At 43.7% G+C, this 22,049-nt stretch overlaps 1 protein-coding gene across 2 annotated transcripts in view; it reads left to right on the top strand.

The window, feature by feature from the left end:
• LOC137255214 (aladin-like) overlaps positions 1–22,049 on the top strand; it is a 53,575-nt gene that overhangs the window by 12,242 nt on the left and 19,284 nt on the right. For both annotated transcript variants that reach the window (XM_067792631.1, XM_067792632.1), the window contains 3 exons: positions 6,435–6,481; positions 6,680–6,838; positions 12,021–12,104. In XM_067792631.1, coding sequence (XP_067648732.1) covers positions 6,435–6,481; positions 6,680–6,838; positions 12,021–12,104 — 290 coding nt within the window. The remainder of the gene's footprint in view (positions 1–6,434; positions 6,482–6,679; positions 6,839–12,020; positions 12,105–22,049) is intronic.

The following is a 22,049-nucleotide window of genomic DNA, read 5'->3' as shown; positions in this document are numbered from 1 at the left end:
AGAGGTCTTCAGTAACCCATGTTTGCCATAAAAAGGCAACTATGCTTATCACAAGAGGCCACTAACAGGATCGGGTGGTCAGGCTTGCTGATGTGGTTGACACGTCATCAGTTCCCACTTGTGCAGATCGATGCCTATGCTGTTGATCACTGGATTGTCTGGTCCAGACTCGATTGTTTACAGACGACCGCCATATAGCTGGAATATTGTGTGGTGTAAAACTACAGAGGCAGCTGATGGATGTGTTCAGGGTAGGGGAAGATGTGTCTTCCTCTGCCTTGGCAAAGCAGTTGAGTCCAGTCCAGTGACATCTGGCACGCGACACTATCAGGTTGCTGGCGTGCCAAATGATGTTGGCAATCAAGGGACTCTGCATCTTTGGCTTTCTGTTACACACTACTCTCCCGCCACGCAACTGGCACTACTGGTGTTGCCACTACAAGATGCGACCACCCTGTTCCACAGTGCAGCCACAGTATCCGGGAATCCATGGTGGTTATATCAATCTTTAAGGACTCTACACCCTTACTGGAACAGCCTCACTCACCTTGTGCACCGCCCACGGTACTTGCATCCGCTTATCATAATTCCTCATGAGCCCTTGTTGGAAACATGGCAGTTTCTGCTTTGGTACGACCAGTTCAACATACAGGTGATGCTGGTTTATCTCCATGCGGTAGGCAGCATTCGAGCAGACACATTTTAGCCCCACACAAGTGGATGTTCAATCAGGAGCTATTTGGGATTGTCTCCCAGTTAGGGTCATTCCAGGTGGTCATTCCAGTTGGATCTGTTTACCGCTTAAAGGGACGAAGCAGATTATGGTGTTTTGCACTCGGATTCCGAATCTGAGGACCATAGCCTCAGACACTTTCCAGTTCGATTGGACAGACATAGTTCTTTGGGAGTTCGCGTCACTATCCCTGATTCCCAAAGTCCTCTTGCAGCTTGCCACCCAACTAGCTTCACTACTTGTACTCTTTTGTCAGCTCAAAGCTGGTTTCTGGTACTACTCAGGTTTCTGGGTGAGCCTTCTGTACTGTACTGTTATCCTACATCAGCTGTTCGAGGATATTCTATGGTTATTTCTGCATTCCACATTCCTGTTGTCAGTGCACTCTTGGGGCAGCACCTTCTTTTTCAGTGCTTCTTAACAGGTGTGGACAGAATCCGTCAGTCTGTCTGGTGGATTAGTCTGCCGTGGCACTTGTCAGTAGTGCTTGATTGGCTGTCCAGTCTCCAGTCAGATTGGCTGTTGACATGGAAGGCTGCCTTTCTTGTGGCGGTAACCTCTGGCAGGTGGGTAGGTGACGTTCATGCAATCACAGCTGACCCACCACTAACTTTCACAAAGAAAGGGTTAGTATAGTCCCTTTCATGTCACCGAACCTGTTGAGCTTCTTGGTTTCAGGCATTTATCCAGGGGGACACCATTTCTCTCAACTGAAATGGATGCCTCTCTCACAAGTTGTGGATGGGTCCTAGGCAACCACTCAGTCTCAGGTAGTGTTTCCCAGGACGCAGAAAACCTGCATTTTAGTCTCCCCAAATCATGTCCATGACTCCCTCTCATGGCGCCAGTGAGTCATGATGACTGCTAACGTTATATGCCATGGGGAAACATGGGGAAATTAAAGCAGACTCCCCAATACATGCCAATGACTCCCAGTCATGAAACCATGGAGTCAGAATGATAAATTCTTTTTCATAGAGGTACCTTTAGGTACATATAGGCATTTTCTGCTGCCAGAAAATGTCACGTGACAGTTGTAACAATGTTTTAATAAAATATTGTACAATAAACAAAAGTCTTTTTTGTTCATTATATGGATTGCTGGATTGGACGGGATGGGTTCTGTGGGCGTTTCCGCCACTTCCCCTGATTCCCCGTGTCTTCTCCCAGCTGTCCACCCAACCAGCTCGGCTGCTTGTGTTACTGGCACCACTTTGGCCGTCACAGAGCTGGTTTCCGGTAATTCTCAGGTTTCTGGCTCAGCCTCCTGTTCTATTACCTTTGCGACCGGACATTCTCACCCAGAACGGCGCACCACACCCCAATCCACGGATTCAGTGAAATGCTTGGTCTCTGTCATGTCTAACCATGAGGCATGCGGAATTCCTGTGGCAGTTGCAGACACAATTCTGGCTTTGAGGTAGGATTCGACTCCCGGATACTTACCATCCGAAGATCGATCACGGTTTCCATGTGACAGCTCCTATCGAACTTCCTACTCTCACCCAGCCTTCTACATCAGGGACCTCTGCAACGAGCACTCATCCGCTGGATATCCGTAAAACCCTCCAGGTCTATATCAAACGAACACTAGGGATACGTATGGGTACCCATCTGTTCTGCTGTTATGGTGGCGGGAAGGCTGGGTTGCCGGCTAGCAAACAGACGCTATCTCGCTGGCTAGTTTCTGTGATATGTGCGGCGTATCAGGCTAAGGGCAAGCCTCCCCCTGAGGGGTTGAAGGCTCACTCGGTCAGGGCAGTAGCTGCTTCGAAAGCATTCGCATCGGCACTGCCCATTGAAGAGATTTGCTCCGCTGCTATTTGGAGGAGGCCTAGCACATTTATGAAACATTATCAGCTTGATACACATTCCCGTGAGTGTGCAAGGTTTGGCCATACTGTTCTCTCCAGTGGACAGTGTTCTGCCACCCTGACCGAGTGAGGCTTGGTTCATTGACAGGTGACGCTGATGACATACTGAGTATAAGTTCATATCTCCACTGCGATCATATCCCACGACTGCGATCTAGATTGATTTATTGTCAGTTTTTGCTGGGTTTTCCCCCTTACAGTGCTCTCTATGACATCAGGATGTGGGCGGGGTTTTCTGTGCACTATTGACAGTGCTATGTTTAGCATGCTTAGCTTTGAGGTTGGTCTTGGTGCGGTTGCTCCTTGTTGTTCCCCTTCCACATGCCTCTCGCGGATGCTACTCTGGAGTTGACAGGTGAGCATTTTTTGTGTAAGTTATTTTCATGACTTCTCTCGCTCTAACTGAGTACTGTACCAGAATTCCCTCCTCCCTAGCCTCCAGTCTTTGGGAGTCTGAGCTTATGCATATATGTACCCCAAGGATGATCTCTATGAAAAAGAATTAGACAAACCTGTAGGGGTTTCCAATTCTTTGAAGACAATCGTCCTTGGGGTAGGGCCACCCACCTACCCGCAATTCTGTTCCCTGATTTATATATCAGCAGAAGGAATGATGATACGGTTTGGGATGCTTACCTGGTTGCCTGCGCATGCACGGCAGAGGGGTGACTCCACATGGTGAGGGGCAGTATAGACTTTTGTTTATTGTACAATATTTTATTAAAACATTGTTACAACTGTCACGTGACATTTTCCGGCAGCAGAAAATGCATATATGTACCCCAAGGACGATTCTCTTCAAAGAATTGGAAACCTCTACAGGTTTGTCTAAGTTTTAGGCCTAAGGTAAACATTGTTCTCAGGCCTTTGGTCAGAGCGGGAAGTCAGCCTGCACATCAATGTATTAGGATGGAGAGCAGTCTGCCAGGTGTCCGAAAGCATTATGGAGTTTGCTCGTGGTTGTGTGGTGCATCTAGAAGTGGACAACCAGATGGCTATGATGTAAATCATCAAGCAAGGCAGCACAGAATCTCCGTCACTCCTGCAGGAAGCATGGCAGTTTCTTCTGTCTTGCAGCCAGTTCCACTTTGGGTGTTGCTTGTTTATCTTCCAGGGGTAGACAACTCTGTTGTTGCTCTGTCAAAGCGGCGTATTCTAGCCCCTTCCTAGTAGATGCTAGATTGGGGGATATTCAGGATTATATCCCAGTTGTTTCTGGTTGTTCCAGGTAGATCAATTTGCCTCTGGGGTGACGAACCAGCGAGGCTCCAGCGTCCTCCAAGCAAGAGGGATTTCTGCTGCTGCTCCAAACACAATTCTGGCTACATGAATGGATTCGAAATGCATTGAATATGAAGATATATGGGCTTGTTATACACACTGGTGTATCAGCAGAGGAATTGTCAATCCCTATTCTTCAACTGTAGTTGAAGTGCTGGAGTTCTTACAGTCGTGGTTGGAAGCCACTTTTAGCCATGTCTGCTATCAGGGGCTACTCCAGGGACAGAGTCAGTAGTCAGAGTCAGAGACACTCAGTTGCCAGACTTTTACCAACCATAAGATTGTGGATTTCTTTCACATAATGGTGCCTATTGAACTGCCAGCTTTCCTTCAGCCTCCATCGTCCGGTACCTATCTTTGAAGTGCTCACGTCTTAGATGTCCATAAATGCTGTTAAAACTTATATCAAATGCACTGCTGCTATCAAGTAGGATAAGCAGCTGTTCTGCTGTTATGGCAGAGGTAAGGCTGGTCTTCCAGTGAACAAGCAGACTATAGCTAGACTGCTTGTCTCTGCCATTTGTATGAGTTACACTGACGAAGGGTTAACCATTCCTTAGAGGTTAAAGGCTCATTTGGTTAGGGCAGTAGCTTCATCAAAGGCATATGCCGTGGCACTGCCCATTGAGGAGATCTGCTCAGCGGCTGTTAGGAGCCAACTGAGTTTGGTCTTCCGCCACCATCAGCTGCACAAACACTAATGTGAACATGCTCAATTTGGCCAGACAATACTCTTGAGACTCATGACTCTATCGGAATGAGCTTTCGAGGTCACGATTGATTTTTACTTCCTGTTGGTGTGTTATGGTGACATTCCGCAGTGGTTATCGGGTACTGGTATTAATATTGGTGGTGTTTTTTTCCCTGCTTATTGGCTATACCATCAATCTACTCTATAGCCACTGTTTTCCTCCCTGATCCACGCTTCACTGGTTTGGGATTACGAGTGAAATATTTCACACTGAATGCATACATTCTTTCCATTGGATGATTGGGGATGGGACTTACGTTAGTCATTGTTAATTTGCCAGTGATATATGAGCATGGCTCCTTTCACCCCTCATTGCCATGCCCTTGCCTGATTGGCATCAGGTGTCAGGTGACTAGGTAAGAGTGTTTCTGTCTCTCGGCTTTGATTGGAGAAGTGTACGTTAGTCAGACAGAATGTCTCTCCCGATTCTCAAATCATAGGGAGTCTGTCTTATGCTTGCATGTCAGTGAGTTCAGTTTTACATCGCACTTAGCAATATTCCAGCTATATGGCGGCGGTCTGCAAAATAATCTAGTCTGGACCAGACAATCCAGTGATCAACAATATGAGCATCGATCTGCGCAATTGGGAACCGATGACATGTGTCAACCAAGTCAGCTATTCTGACCATCTGATCACTTTAGTCACCTGTTACGACAAGCATAGTCGCCTTTTATGGCAAGCATGGGTTGCTGAAGGCCTGTTCTATCCCAGGACCTTCACGGGTCTGCGTGTATGTACCCAAGGTGGTCTTCTTCTGAAGAAGAGTTATACAAGCCTGTAGAGTTTATGAGTTCTTTGAAGAATGTTCGCCTTTTGCGTAAGATCACCTATCTCCCCACATTCTGTCTGATACATTCAGCGTGAAAAGTGAGGTTCAAAGTAGGCAGCTGGAGTTACCATTCTTGGCTGTAGGGGGTTCTGGCAGGGTTCTGTAGCGGTAGTCTCACAACCCAAAAACAAGTTTTTCGTTTTGTAAAATTGAAGTAACTGTCATGGTATTTTGAAATGGACATGTTTATATGTACCCCAAGAACATTCTTCAAAGAATTCAAAACCTTTACAGATTTGTATTTGTAGATTTGTAGACATTAGACAAGGATGCCACACTTGTTCATACATTCACTTTGTGCATACTTACGAAATATTAAAGGGAGATTAGGCACTACTTCTGATGTAACATGAAGTTATCATTGCAGATATGTTACTGGTAACAGCTTTGATTTTTATCATCTATGTCTGTTGCTATTTTGTAGGTAAATCTGTGGCCTTGACTGATATTATGTTGTGGATTGAAAGTATGAGTTGACTATGTTACATCTCTTTCTTTATAAATTGTCGACAGACCCCATCAGTGCCAATACATACTTTGATGTCACTGTTTTGTATTACACCCCCCTTTTGTCATTATAGCGAGAATATTTGTATGCTTGGCATTAAACAAGTGTTGCATTTGACCACTTTCTAAATGGCTTCGTGTAATCATAGCTTTCAGCCGTGGGAGCCGTGCCAATTCACACTTATCAGAGGGGTACACAAAGTATGCAGTCTAGACTACTAGTTGTCCGACTTTCATTTTGTGGAAGTCGCGGTGGCTGAGCGGGCTAGGTGTCTGACTTTGTGTGCTGGCGATAAGGTGCCTGACTCTGTGGGTGCGGGTTCGATTCCCGGATGGGACTCAACCAAAAAAGGTGCTAGAATTTGTACTTTACTGAGAAAGTGAAATTCCAAATATGACATATGTTGCAAGTGGAATGTTGTTAAGTATAAAAGTAATGGACATTTCTGTCGGCAGTTATCCAATGAGGACCTTGTATCCAGCTATACGTCAGTCGCTGATTGGTAAGTGACATGTTTGCAAGTTTGTGTGGTAGATATGTGTACCTAATTACCAATAATAAGAATAATGTTTATAATGCCTGGATTGAAAGTATTGCAATTATATTTTGGATACATACTAGAAGAGCAATCAATATTTTGAAAACAACTTTTGTGTGTGTGTTTTTCCTGGGAAGCTCACACAGTTAGTGTTTGCTGTAGGCAGTGCAGTCCAGTGCGGGCATTTGCCTGGCACCCCCACAGCATCAAAGTGGCATACTCCTTGCAGGACGACTCCATCAGAGTGCATACTGGCAGCAACAACCTCATGCCCATCCTCAAGCACAAACTACAGAAGAATGTAGCAGACTTAGCATGGCAGTGAGTGTATCATGTTCTGTTTTGTCCATCTCCATGTTTAGTTTTCCATTGTGTCCATCTCCTTGTTGCTTGTTCTGTGGTGTCAATCTCCATCTTTCTTGTTCCATTGTGTCCTTGTCTCTTTTGTTCCTTTGTGTCCATCTCCTTGTCGCTTGTTTTGTCGTGTCCATCTCCTTGTCGCTTGTTTTGTCGTGTCCATCTCCATGTTTCTTGTTTCATTATGTCCTCCTTGGTCCATTGTGTCCATCTCCTTGTGTCTTGTTTAATTGTGTTCATCTCTTTGTTTCTTGTTCCATTTTGTCCTTCTCCTTGTTCCATTGTGTCCATCTCCTTGTTTAGATTTCCATTGTGTCCATCTCCTTGTTGCTTGTTCTGTGGTGTCAGTCTCCATCTTTCTTGTTCCATTGTGTCCTTGTCTCTATTGTTCCATTGTGCCCATCTCCTTGTTGCTTGTTCTGTCATGTCCATCTCCATGTTTCTTGTCCCATTGTGTCCTTCTCCTTGTTCCATTGTGTCCATCTCCTTGTTTAGTGTTCCATTGTGTCCTTCTCCTTTTTCCATTGTGTCCATCTCCTTGTTTAGTGTTCCATTGTGTCCATCTCCTTGTTCTGTTGTGTCCATGTCCTTGTTCCATTTGGGTCAATTTCTGTTTCTTGCCATCTAAAAACACATAGGCTCAGTATTAATTGTTAACCAACGTAGTCTAACAAACCCAAGTGGAAGTCGTTCCATGTTGCTGTGATAGTTATACTTGACCTGTGTGCAACTGTTGAAGGTCAACTGGTTATGTAATAGTGTTTAGTTTTCCTTATCCTGACTCATGCGTTTTATGCTGATCTCTTCCCTCTATGCAAGGACAGTGGAACACCTGAAATCCCTTTGCAGTTCCCTTCTTGAAGATGTACACAAGTAGCCTCCCATTTGCCCTTGGCGCCCTTATCAGTCACATGACCTGCCATACTTGCACTCACTCCTCCATTGCCCTGCAAGACAGTTGGAGGCGTCTTGGTGTCCCTATACAGCATTTATATCCTTTTATATTTTAATCCCTAATTAAAATTTCACTGTAAATAGCATTTTGTGGGTATTTCTTATCAATATGTTATGGAATTAGTGCTATATTTATGTATTTTACATGTTTTTGGACATGTGTTTCATCATGTGAAACTTTATTTTCATTCAGTGAAATCGTGCTCCCAGTGTAGGTACCTGCTGTCTGTGGCTGATCCTCATTAGTCATGTCCATCTTGCACAGTTGTAAGTTCTTCCAGTGTTTGCTGTTTAAGAATTTGTCTGATACTAAATTTAGTCTATACTTGTTTTCTGTTGATAGATGTACAAAGGACAAAATAAGAAGGTACTCTCACATCATTTCAGGTAAAACAGTTGATAATGCATCTAGTTACCATGTGCTAACTGCTGCTGATCTATAAGTTTCTAGTCTGGCATACCACAGGGGCAGAGTCATGACACTATACAGGTAGCAGCCAAGAGGCCATCCGCGGACTTAGGGTCATCACAATTTTAAGAAGCTGAAGCCATCCACGATGAAGTCTTCAGTCTCTAGAACTTTTTTGAAGGCATGTGCCAGCTCTACATTGAGGCCCTTCGGTGAGGAGATCGCCCACTGGATGAGATCGACATGTGATGAGCCTCCTCTTACCGCTTCCTGAAGTACCAGTCATCAGTAAGGCATCTCATTCTCAGTGGTCTAAGCTTCTAGACCTTCAGTAACTGTCACCGGACCTGTGCTTCACTCAATGGATGTGACTTGCGACACAGGGCTTTTCATGCAGCAGTTCACGGAGCCTATGATGAACACCATGGAGCGCCACATATCAGAGGAGGGGAAACTACAGTCATCAGTGATAACAGTAGCCTTGTGTGCAGGACCTTCATTAGTAATTGCACTCTCAGAGGAAGAGGAAGCACTGGATGAACGCTCACGTTCAATGAAGTCCGGCATCGTCTTAGAATGGTGTGTTTATCAAGCCGCTACTACAGGTCCCTTGGTCATCATCGACAGTCTTTGGTGGAGGGAGTGAGGACATCGCCAAGACAGTTACTCACAACTCTCGGGAAGTCATGATGATCCAGTCCATTGATACTTTGGTCATCGTCATACAAAAGACGTCTCAGCACTACTCCAACAAATCAAAACATTCCAGAGTTCAGAAAGTCAGGGACAAGAAGTATTCTGGAACAAGAGCTCCCTTGGGAAAGGATGCCCTTCCAGGAGTGCAAAAGCGAGGAAATGCTGAAGATCGGGTTTGGAAAGGTTCACATTCCTGTACAACTGTCACAAATGGGTGGATGTCTGCAGTGCTTCTGCAAAAATTGAGCATCCTCCACGACGAATACGTCTCTAAGATACTAAAGACATGGTACAGGATCCAACTACACAGCCTCTTACAAGAGACACAGCCCTCTTCGTGTATGCACAGGATTGAGTGGATAAATTAGCCGACATCATATTGTTCTTACACGAAAAAGGAGCAGTCAAGGAATTAGATCTGCAGAATCTCATGGCCGGATTCTTCTCCCCAATTTTTCTTGTACCAAGAAAAATTCCAAGGAAAGGTTCAGGCTCATCTACAGTATGAAGGAATTCAACAAGGATGATCTACTCCAACCAGAAAGGTTCAAGATCATCCACCTACCACAGTTCCAACATCTCATTCACCTGGCGGATTACCTCGCAAACATTGATCTACCTGTACATCCGGATACATCCTGAATCCAGGAAGTATCTGCGCTTCTTATTCAACGGTCATCACTTCCAGGTCATTGTCCTACCATTTGGAATATCATCAGCCCCTTGGTTGTTTGTTCAGGTAACCAAACCCATCATGACCTACCTATATTGTCAAGGGCTACGAAGTGCTTTTTATGTGGACGAAAGCATTCAAGTACATCATATGGTAAGCCAACTGAGACTGCAGCTGGACTTCACCATCAGACTGCTCAAACAGCTCAGATGACCTGGAAATCTACTAAAATCAGAGCTGGAGCCTGATCCTGAACAGGATCTACAATTCCTAGGGATTCGATTCCTCACTCCACTGGGTTAGGGTTAGGTTAACCCACTCCACTGGGTTAGGGTTAGGTCAACCCACTCCACTGGGTTAGGGTTAGGTTAACCCACTCCACTGGGTTAGGGTTAGGTTAACCCACTCCACTGAATCACTTTGTAGTCCTGGAGAATCTTCTGACCAAGATTCAGGATTTTTCTCACCTCAGCTCCGGATATGACCCTGAGTTACACCCATTACAATGGTTCCTGAATTCTCACCTGATAGCCCTACTGGACACACTGAAACCATATCTGCTATGGTGAACTCACAGATTGAACATTTACACAGAAACTTATTTGACACAGCCGGACTACAAGACTCATCTCTATGTAGATGCATCACCACAAGGATGGGGGAGATCACCTTGACAACGAGGTTGCAGCTGGGAGCTGAACAAGCAAGGCATGCATCCTTCACATCAGTCAAGCTCCCTATTCATCCCCTTATCTACTGAGACACCTACGGAAATATCACAGAATATGATCTCAGTGAGAGTGAGAGTCATTAAACTCAGGGCCTATAAAGCAGTGGGACTTGAACCTTTGTGAACCTCAAATCCTCACGAAGTGAGAGCCCTGGCATCTACATGGAAATTGCTTGCATGCAACAGTAATGGAGGGCTGTTTTTGGGAATCAATTACGGTATTTGCCAATCACTACCTCAGAGATATGGCCACAGAGGACTGACATTCACCAGTTTGGGTCACTTCTTGTAGCACAACGACTGATGGTGCCACAAGGGCACTGACTTACACTCACCCTTTCATGACTTGTAGAGACCAAGACACTACACAGAGTAAAATGATTGAGAGGCCATACGTACATCTCGAACAGGCTAGCATGAGTGATTATGTCCCTGTACTTGAAAAGGAGATACTTGCACATGAGAATGGTCACAACTTATCTTGATTATGGAAATCTTGAAGGAAAGCTGCATTAGACACTAGCAGGATGCAGTCAATCTGTATATCCACACAGACACGTCAGCAGTCACTTCAAACGAAGACACGTCTGACATGATGTGGACTCTTGAGTAAGGGATGAATTTTGGAAGAACGGGATCAATACTTCAAAGTCAGCTTGACCCATCACAGGTTCCGACAGATTGTGAAAACATGATAAGCATGAGTCAGGATAAGAATAAATGTGTAATTTTCAGAGTAGAATTGATATTTTGTACTTATTTTGACTCATGCTGCTAAGCCTCCCAACTGCCCTACTTATTGCACGTTTATATCATGTGTCGGACTTGAAGTCGGAGAGAGTGACAAACATGGCAGGTCATGTGACCAATAAGGGGCTCAAGGGCAAAAGGATTCCAAAGTAAGTGTAATTGTACTACCTCTTCAAGAAGGGAACACTCAAACGGATTTCAAGTGTTCAAGGAGAAAATTATAATGAGAGTGAGTCAGGAGAAATATCAATTTTATTCAGAAAATTACATTATAGTTTTGTTTCAGTTTAATCAGAATCTTCCATCCAGTTGATTAATCTTATGTAACTAATGACTGTTTACTTCACTTGTTAAGCATCCCTGATAGTCTACAGGGTATACGTTACGATAAATCTCCACTATACCCTAGATGCATCTATGACACAGCCTGATAATGTTATTACCTCCTTTACTGGCTCCACATTTTCACAGTAGCCAATTACAACCGATGTCAACAAAGACAGTGATCGCAGCCACGGTGGTCTGTTTGCAGTGCGGCTCAGATTTGGGGGAAATCATAGAAACAAATTGACAGGTCTGGATGTTTACAAAATATTTGCAAGAACTCCTTCTACATCTTTCAGAGTACCTCTGCATCATTTGTGTTGCCAAGTTTAATAGGTTAGTTAATTTACGAAGTGAAAGTGAGTTGTGATTGGTATGCTCAACTTCCTAGCGTAGACACCTGATTGGAGAAAAAGCCAGCCAAGGCAGGTAAGAAAATCGAGGCAAGCCATAGCTGCATCCAGGGCATAATGGAGATTTATAGTTTATATATGCCCTTGAAATTATCAAGGATGCTTCTCAAGTATGTTCTCCATTTTGTCATACAAGATACATAGTGTTAGTGTGTTGTGGATGGCTTTCTTCATGTATATGTTTGTGTCTACTCTAGGCCTAATTCAGCGTCGGTATTGGCCGTGGCCTGTCAGTCTTGTATCCTCATCTGGCATGTGGAGCCAACATCCTTAGCAACCAGGTATGTAAGTCAGCTGGTTAACATCCTTAGCAACCAGGTATGTCAGTCAGCTGGTTAACGTCCTTATTAGCATGTATGTCAGTCAGCTAGTCAACATCCTTATTAGCATGTACGTCAGTCAGCTAGTTAACATCCTTAGATATCAGGTATGTCAGTCAGCCTGTTAACGTCCTTAGACATCAGATATGTCAGTCAGCTGGTTAACGTCCTTATTAGCATGTACGTCAGTCAGCTAGTTAACATCCTTAGATATCAGATATATGTCAGCCTGTTAACGTCCTTAGATATCAGGTACGTCAGTCAGCTGGTTAACGTCCTTATTAGCATGTACGTCAGTCAGCTGGTTAACATCCTTATTAGCATGTATGTCAGTCAGCTGGTTAACATGCTTAGCTACCAGGTATGTCAGTCAGCTGGTTAACATGCTTAGATATCAGGTATGTCAGTCAGCTGGTTAACATCCTTATTAGCATGTACGTCAGTCAGCTGGTTAACGTCCTTATTAGCATGTACGTCAGTCAGCTGGTTAACATCCTTAGCAACCAGGTATGTCAGTCAGCTGGTTAACATCCTTATTAGCATGTACGTCAGTCAGCTGGTTAACATCCTTATTAGCATGTACGTCAGTCAGCTGGTTAACGTCCTTATTAGCATGTACGTCAGTCAGCTGGTTAACATCCTTAGCAACCAGGTATGTCAGTCAGCTGGTTAACATCCTTATTAGCATGTACGTCAGTCAGCTGGTTAACATCCTTATTAGCATGTACGTCAGTCAGCTGGTTAACATGCTTAGCTACCAGGTATGTCAGTCAGCTGGTTAACATCCTTAGCAACCAGGTATGTCAGTCAGCTGGTTAACATGCTTATTAGCATGTACGTCAGTCAGCTGGTTAACATCCTTATTAGCATGTACGTCAGTCAGCTGGTTAACATGCTTAGCTACCAGGTATGTCAGTCAGCTGGTTAACATGCTTAGCTACCAGGTATGTCAGTCAGCTGGTTAACGTCCTTATTAGCATGTATGTCAGTCAGCTGGTTAACATCCTTATTAGCATGTACGTCAGTCAGCTGGTTAACGTCCTTATTAGCATGTACGTCAGTCAGCTGGTTAACATGCTTAGCTACCAGGTATGTCAGTCAGCTGGTTAACATGCTTAGCTACCAGGTATGTCAGTCAGCTAGTTAACATCCTTATTAGCATGTACGTCAGTCAGCTAGTTAACATCCTTATTAGCATGTACGTCAGTCAGCTGGTTAACGTCCTTATTAGCATGTACGTCAGTCAGCTGGTTAACATCCTTTGATATCAGGTATGTCAGTCAGCTGGTTAACATGCTTAGCTACCATGTACGTCAGTCAGCTGGTTAACATCCTTAGATATCAGGTATGTCAGTCAGCCTGTTAACGTCCTTAGACATCAGGTATGTCAGTCAGCTGGTTAACGTCCTTATTAGCATGTACGTGAGTCAGCTGGTTAACATCCTTAGATATCATGTACGTCAGTCAGCTGGTTAACATCCTTAGATATCAGGTACGTCAGTCAGCTGGTTAACGTCCTTAGATATCAGGTATGTCAGTCAGCTGGTTAACGTCCTTAGATGTCAGGTATATCAGTCAGCTGGTTAACGTCCTTATTAGCATGTACGTCAGTCAGCTGGTTAACATCCTTATTAGCAGGTACGTCAGTCAGCTAGTTAACATCCTTATTAGCATGTACGTCAGTCAGCTGGTTCACGTCCTTAGATATCAGGTATGTCAGTCAGCTGGTTAACGTCCTTAGATATCAGGTATGTCAGTCAGCTGGTTAACGTCCTTATTAGCATGTACGTCAGTCAGCTGGTTAACATCCTTATTAGCAGGTACGTCAGTCAGCTAGTTAACATCCTTATTAGCATGTACGTCAGTCAGCTGGTTAACATGCTTAGCTACCAGGTATGTCAGTCAGCTGCTTAACATGCTTAGCTACCAGGTATGTCAGTCAGCTGGTTAACGTCCTTATTAACATGTATGTCAGTCAGCTGGTTAACATCCTTATTAGCATGTACGTCAGTCAGCTGTTTAACGTCCTTATTAGCATGTACGTCAGTCAGCTGGTTAACATGCTTAGCTACCAGGTATGTCAGTCAGCTGGTTAACGTCCTTATTAGCATGTATGTCAGTCAGCTGGTTAACGTCCTTATTAGCATGTACGTCAGTCAGCTAGTTAACATCCTTATTAGCATGTACGTCAGTCAGCTGGTTAACGTCCTTATTAGCATGTACGTCAGTCAGCTGGTTAACATCCTTATTAGCATGTACGTCAGTCAGCTGGTTAACGTCCTTATTAGCATGTACGTCAGTCAGCTGGTTAACATGCTTAGCTACCAGGTATGTCAGTCAGCTGGTTAACGTCCTTATTAGCATGTATGTCAGTCAGCTGGTTAACATCCTTATTAGCATGTACATCAGTCAGCTGGTTAACGTCCTTAGATACCAGGTATGTCAGTCAGCTGGTTAACGTCCTTATTAGCATGTACGTCAGTCAGCTAGTTAACATCCTTATTAGCATGTACGTCAGTCAGCTGGTTAACGTCCTATTAGCATGTACGTCAATCAGCTGGTTAACATCCTTATTAGCATGTACGTCAGTCAGCTGGTTAACATCCTTATTAGCATGTACGTCAGTCAGCTAGTTAACATCCTTAGATATCAGGTATGTCAGTCAGCCTGTTAACGTCCTTAGACATCAGATATTTCAGTCAGCTGGTTAACGTCCTTATTAGCAGGTACGTCAGTCAGCTAGTTAACATCCTTAGATATCAGATATATGTCAGCCTGTTAACGTCCTTAGATATCAGGTACGTCAGTCAGCTGGTTAACGTCCTTATTAGCATGTACGTCAGTCAGCTGGTTAACATCCTTATTAGCATGTATGTCAGTCAGCTGGTTAACATGCTTAGCTACCAGGTATGTCAGTCAGCTGGTTAACATGCTTAGATATCAGGTATGTCAGTCAGCTGGTTAACATCCTTATTAGCATGTACGTCAGTCAGCTGGTTAACGTCCTTATTAGCATGTACGTCAGTCAGCTGGTTAACATCCTTAGCAACCAGGTATGTCAGTCAGCTGGTTAACATCCTTATTAGCATGTACGTCAGTCAGCTAGTTAACATCCTTATTAGCATGTACGTCAGTCAGCTGGTTAACGTCCTTATTAGCATGTACGTCAGTCAGCTGGTTAACATCCTTATTAGCATGTACGTCAGTCAGCTGGTTAACGTCCTTATTAACATGTATGTCAGTCAGCTGGTTAACATCCTTATTAGCATGTACATCAGTCAGCTGGTTAACATCCTTATTAGCATGTACGTCAGTCAGCTGGTTAACGTCCTTATTAGCATGTACGTCAGTCAGCTGGTTAACATGCTTAGCTACCAGGTATGTCAGTCAGCTGGTTAACGTCCTTATTAGCATGTATGTCAGTCAGCTGGTTAACATCCTTATTAGCATGTACATCAGTCAGCTGGTTAACATCCTTAGATACCAGGTATGTCAGTCAGCTGGTTAACGTCCTTATTAGCATGTACGTCAGTCAGCTAGTTAACATCCTTATTAGCATGTACGTCAGTCAGCTGGTTAACGTCCTATTAGCATGTACGTCAATCAGCTGGTTAACATCCTTATTAGCATGTACGTCAGTCAGCTGGTTAACATCCTTATTAGCATGTACGTCAGTCAGCTGGTTAACGTCCTTATTAACATGTATGTCAGTCAGCTGGTTAACATCCTTATTAGCATGTACATCAGTCAGCTGGTTAACATCCTTATTAGCATGTACGTCAGTCAGCTGGTTAACGTCCTTATTAGCATGTACGTCAGTCAGCTGGTTAACATGCTTAGCTACCAGGTATGTCAGTCAGCTGGTTAACGTCCTTATTAGCATGTATGTCAGTCAGCTGGTTAACATCCTTATTAGCATGTACATCAGTCAGCTGGTTAACGTCCTTAGATACCAGGTATGTCAGTCAGCTGGTTAACGTCCTTATTAGCATGTACGTCAGTCAGCTAGTTAACATCCTTATTAGCATGTACGTCAGTCAGCTGGTTAACGTCCTATTAGCATGTACGTCAATCAGCTGGTTAACATCCTTATTAGCATGTACGTCAGTCAGCTGGTTAACATCCTTATTAGCATGTACGTCAGTCAGCTAGTTAACATCCTTAGATATCAGGTATGTCAGTCAGCCTGTTAACGTCCTTAGACATCAGATATTTCAGTCAGCTGGTTAACGTCCTTATTAGCAGGTACGTCAGTCAGCTAGTTAACATCCTTAGATATCAGATATATGTCAGCCTGTTAACGTCCTTAGATATCAGGTACGTCAGTCAGCTGGTTAACGTCCTTATTAGCATGTACGTCAGTCAGCTGGTTAACATTCTTATTAGCATGTATGTCAGTCAGCTGGTTAACATGCTTTGCTACCAGGTATGTCAGTCAGCTGGTTAACATGCTTAGATATCAGGTATGTCAGTCAGCTGGTTAACATCCTTATTAGCATGTACGTCAGTCAGCTGGTTAACGTCCTTATTAGCATGTACGTCAGTCAGCTGGTTAACATCCTTAGCAACCAGGTATGTCAGTCAGCTGGTTAACATCCTTATTAGCATGTACGTCAGTCAGCTAGTTAACATCCTTATTAGCATGTACGTCAGTCAGCTGGTTAACGTCCTTATTAGCATGTACGTCAGTCAGCTGGTTAACATCCTTATTAGCATGTACGTCAGTCAGCTGGTTAACGTCCTTATTAACATGTATGTCAGTCAGCTGGTTAACATCCTTATTAGCATGTAGATCAGTCAGCTGGTTAACATCCTTATTAGCATGTACGTCAGTCAGCTGGTTAACATCCTTATTAGCATGTACGTCAGTCAGCTGGTTAACATGCTTAGCTACCAGGTATGTCAGTCAGCTGGTTAACATCCTTAGCAACCAGGTATGTCAGTCAGCTGGTTAACATCCTTATTAGCATGTACGTCAGTCAGCTGGTTAACATCCTTATTAGCATGTACGTCAGTCAGCTGGTTAACATGCTTAGCTACCAGGTATGTCAGTCAGCTGGTTAACATGCTTAGCTACCAGGTATGTCAGTCAGCTAGTTAACATCCTTATTAGCATGTACGTCAGTCAGCTAGTTAACATCCTTATTAGCATGTACGTCAGTCAGCTGGTTAACGTCCTTATTAGCATGTACGTCAGTCAGCTGGTTAACATCCTTTGATATCAGGTATGTCAGTCAGCTGGTTAACATGCTTAGCTACCATGTACGTCAGTCAGCTGGTTAACATCCTTAGATATCAGGTATGTCAGTCAGCCTGTTAACGTCCTTAGACATCAGGTATGTCAGTCAGCTGGTTAACGTCCTTATTAGCATGTACGTCAGTCAGCTGGTTAACATCCTTAGATATCATGTACGTCAGTCAGCTGGTTAACATCCTTAGATATCAGGTACGTCAGTCAGCTGGTTAACGTCCTTAGATATCAGGTATGTCAGTCAGCTGGTTAACGTCCTTAGATATCAGGTATGTCAGTCAGCTGGTTAACGTCCTTATTAGCATGTACGTCAGTCAGCTGGTTAACATCCTTATTAGCAGGTACGTCAGTCAGCTAGTTAACATCCTTATTAGCATGTACGTCAGTCAGCTGGTTCACGTCCTTAGATATCAGGTATGTCAGTCAGCTGGTTAACGTCCTTAGATATCAGGTATGTCAGTCAGCTGGTTAACGTCCTTATTAGCATGTACGTCAGTCAGCTGGTTAACATCCTTATTAGCAGGTACGTCAGTCAGCTAGTTAACATCCTTATTAGCATGTACGTCAGTCAGCTGGTTAACATGCTTAGCTACCAGGTATGTCAGTCAGCTGCTTAACATGCTTAGCTACCAGGTATGTCAGTCAGCTGGTTAACGTCCTTATTAACATGTATGTCAGTCAGCTGGTTAACATCCTTATTAGCATGTACGTCAGTCAGCTGTTTAACGTCCTTATTAGCATGTACGTCAGTCAGCTGGTTAACATGCTTAGCTACCAGGTATGTCAGTCAGCTGGTTAACGTCCTTAGATACCAGGTATGTCAGTCAGCTGGTTAACGTCCTTATTAGCATGTACGTCAGTCAGCTAGTTAACATCCTTATTAGCATGTACGTCAGTCAGCTGGTTAACGTCCTTATTAGCATGTACGTCAGTCAGCTGGTTAACATCCTTATTAGCATGTACGTCAGTCAGCTGGTTAACGTCCTTATTAGCATGTACGTCAGTCAGCTGGTTAACATGCTTAGCTACCAGGTATGTCAGTCAGCTGGTTAACGTCCTTATTAGCATGTATGTCAGTCAGCTGGTTAACATCCTTATTAGCATGTACATCAGTCAGCTGGTTAACGTCCTTAGATACCAGGTATGTCAGTCAGCTGGTTAACGTCCTTATTAGCATGTACGTCAGTCAGCTAGTTAACATCCTTATTAGCATGTACGTCAGTCAGCTGGTTAACGTCCTATTAGCATGTACGTCAATCAGCTGGTTAACATCCTTATTAGCATGTACGTCAGTCAGCTGGTTAACATCCTTATTAGCATGTACGTCAGTCAGCTAGTTAACATCCTTAGATATCAGGTATGTCAGTCAGCCTGTTAACGTCCTTAGACATCAGATATTTCAGTCAGCTGGTTAACGTCCTTATTAGCAGGTACGTCAGTCAGCTAGTTAACATCCTTAGATATCAGATATATGTCAGCCTGTTAACGTCCTTAGATATCAGGTACGTCAGTCAGCTGGTTAACGTCCTTATTAGCATGTACGTCAGTCAGCTGGTTAACATCCTTATTAGCATGTATGTCAGTCAGCTGGTTAACATGCTTAGCTACCAGGTATGTCAGTCAGCTGGTTAACATGCTTAGATATCAGGTATGTCAGTCAGCTGGTTAACATCCTTATTAGCATGTACGTCAGTCAGCTGGTTAACGTCCTTATTAGCATGTACGTCAGTCAGCTGGTTAACATCCTTAGCAACCAGGTATGTCAGTCAGCTGGTTAACATCCTTATTAGCATGTACGTCAGTCAGCTAGTTAACATCCTTATTAGCATGTACGTCAGTCAGCTGGTTAACGTCCTTATTAGCATGTACGTCAGTCAGCTGGTTAACATCCTTATTAGCATGTACGTCAGTCAGCTGGTTAACGTCCTTATTAACATGTATGTCAGTCAGCTGGTTAACATCCTTATTAGCATGTACATCAGTCAGCTGGTTAACATCCTTATTAGCATGTACGTCAGTCAGCTGGTTAACATCCTTATTAGCATGTACGTCAGTCAGCTGGTTAACATGCTTAGCTACCAGGTATGTCAGTCAGCTGGTTAACATCCTTAGCAACCAGGTATGTCAGTCAGCTGGTTAACATCCTTATTAGCATGTACGTCAGTCAGCTGGTTAACATCCTTATTAGCATGTACGTCAGTCAGCTGGTTAACATGCTTAGCTACCAGGTATGTCAGTCAGCTGGTTAACATGCTTAGCTACCAGGTATGTCAGTCAGCTGGTTAACGTCCTTATTAGCATGTATGTCAGTCAGCTGGTTAACATCCTTATTAGCATGTACGTCAGTCAGCTGGTTAACGTCCTTATTAGCATGTACGTCAGTCAGCTGGTTAACATGCTTAGCTACCAGGTATGTCAGTCAGCTGGTTAACATGCTTAGCTACCAGGTATGTCAGTCAGCTAGTTAACATCCTTATTAGCATGTACGTCAGTCAGCTAGTTAACATCCTTATTAGCATGTACGTCAGTCAGCTGGTTAACGTCCTTATTAGCATGTACATCAGTCAGCTGGTTAACATCCTTTGATATCAGGTATGTCAGTCAGCTGGTTAACATGCTTAGCTACCATGTACGTCAGTCAGCTGGTTAACATCCTTAGATATCAGGTATGTCAGTCAGCCTGTTAACGTCCTTAGACATCAGGTATGTCAGTCAGCTGGTTAACGTCCTTATTAGCATGTACGTGAGTCAGCTGGTTAACATCCTTAGATATCATGTACGTCAGTCAGCTGGTTAACATCCTTAGATATCAGGTACGTCAGTCAGCTGGTTAACGTCCTTAGATATCAGGTATGTCAGTCAGCTGGTTAACGTCCTTAGATATCAGGTATGTCAGTCAGCTGGTTAACGTCCTTATTAGCATGTACGTCAGTCAGCTGGTTAACATCCTTATTAGCAGGTACGTCAGTCAGCTAGTTAACATCCTTATTAGCATGTACGTCAGTCAGCTGGTTAACGTCCTTAGATATCAGGTATGTCAGTCAGCTGGTTAACGTCCTTAGATATCAGGTATGTCAGTCAGCTGGTTAACGTCCTTATTAGGATGTACGTCAGTCAGCTGGTTAACATCCTTATTAGCAGGTACGTCAGTCAGCTAGTTAACATCCTTATTAGCATGTACGTCAGTCAGCTGGTTAACATGCTTAGCTACCAGGTATGTCAGTCAGCTGCTTAACATGCTTAGCTACCAGGTATGTCAGTCAGCTGGTTAACGTCCTTATTAACATGTATGTCAGTCAGCTGGTTAACATCCTTATTAGCATGTACGTCAGTCAGCTGTTTAACGTCCTTATTAGCATGTACGTCAGTCAGCTGGTTAACATGCTTAGCTACCAGGTATGTCAGTCAGCTGGTTAACGTCCTTAGATACCAGGTATGTCAGTCAGCTGGTTAACATCCTTATTAGCATGTACGTCAGTCAGCTAGTTAACATCCTTATTAGCATGTACGTCAGTCAGCTGGTTAACGTCCTTATTAGCATGTACGTCAGTCAGCTGGTTAACATCCTTATTAGCATGTACATCAGTCAGCTGGTTAACGTCCTTATTAGCATGTACGTCAGTCAGCTGGTTAACATGCTTAGCTACCAGGTATGTCAGTCAGCTGGTTAACGTCCTTATTAGCATGTATGTCAGTCAGCTGGTTAACATCCTTATTAGCATGTACATCAGTCAGCTGGTTAACGTCCTTAGATACCAGGTATGTCAGTCAGCTGGTTAACGTCCTTATTAGCATGTACGTCAGTCAGCTAGTTAACATGCTTATTAGCATGTACGTCAGTCAGCTGGTTAACGTCCTATTAGCATGTACGTCAATCAGCTGGTTAACATCCTTATTAGCATGTATGTCAGTCAGCTGGTTAACATCCTTATTAGCATGTATGTCAGTCAGCTGGTTAACGTCCTTATTAGCATGTACGTCAGTCAGCTGGTTAACATCCTTATTAGCATGTACGTCAGTCTGCTGGTTAACGTCCTTATTAGCATGTACGTCAGTCAGCTGGTTAACATGCTTAGCTACCAGGTACGTCAGTCAGCTGGTTAACGTCCTTAGATACCAGGTATGTCAGTCAGCTGGTTAACGTCCTTATTAGCATGTACGTCAGTCAGCTGGTTAACGTCCTTATTAGCATGTACGTCAGTCAGCTGGTTAACATCCTTATTAGCATGTATGTCAGTCAGCTGGTTAACATGCTTAGCTACCAGGTATGTCAGTCAGCTGGTTAACATGCTTAGATATCAGGTATGTCAGTCAGCTGGTTAACATCCTTATTAGCATGTACGTCAGTCAGCTGGTTAACGTCCTTATTAGCATGTACGTCAGTCAGCTGGTTAACATCCTTAGCAACCAGGTATGTCAGTCAGCTGGTTAACATCCTTATTAGCATGTACGTCAGTCAGCTAGTTAACATCCTTATTAGCATGTACGTCAGTCAGCTGGTTAACGTCCTTATTAGCATGTACGTCAGTCAGCTGGTTAACATCCTTATTAGCATGTACGTCAGTCAGCTGGTTAACGTCCTTATTAACATGTATGTCAGTCAGCTGGTTAACATCCTTATTAGCATGTACATCAGTCAGCTGGTTAACATCCTT

The sequence above is a fragment of the Haliotis asinina genome, chromosome 11, assembly GCF_037392515.1.
Source record: "Haliotis asinina isolate JCU_RB_2024 chromosome 11, JCU_Hal_asi_v2, whole genome shotgun sequence".
NCBI classification, from domain to species: Eukaryota; Metazoa; Mollusca; class Gastropoda; order Lepetellida; family Haliotidae; genus Haliotis; species Haliotis asinina.
Note: the sequence above shows the minus strand (reverse complement) of the source record. Positions and strands in the feature narration are given on the sequence as shown.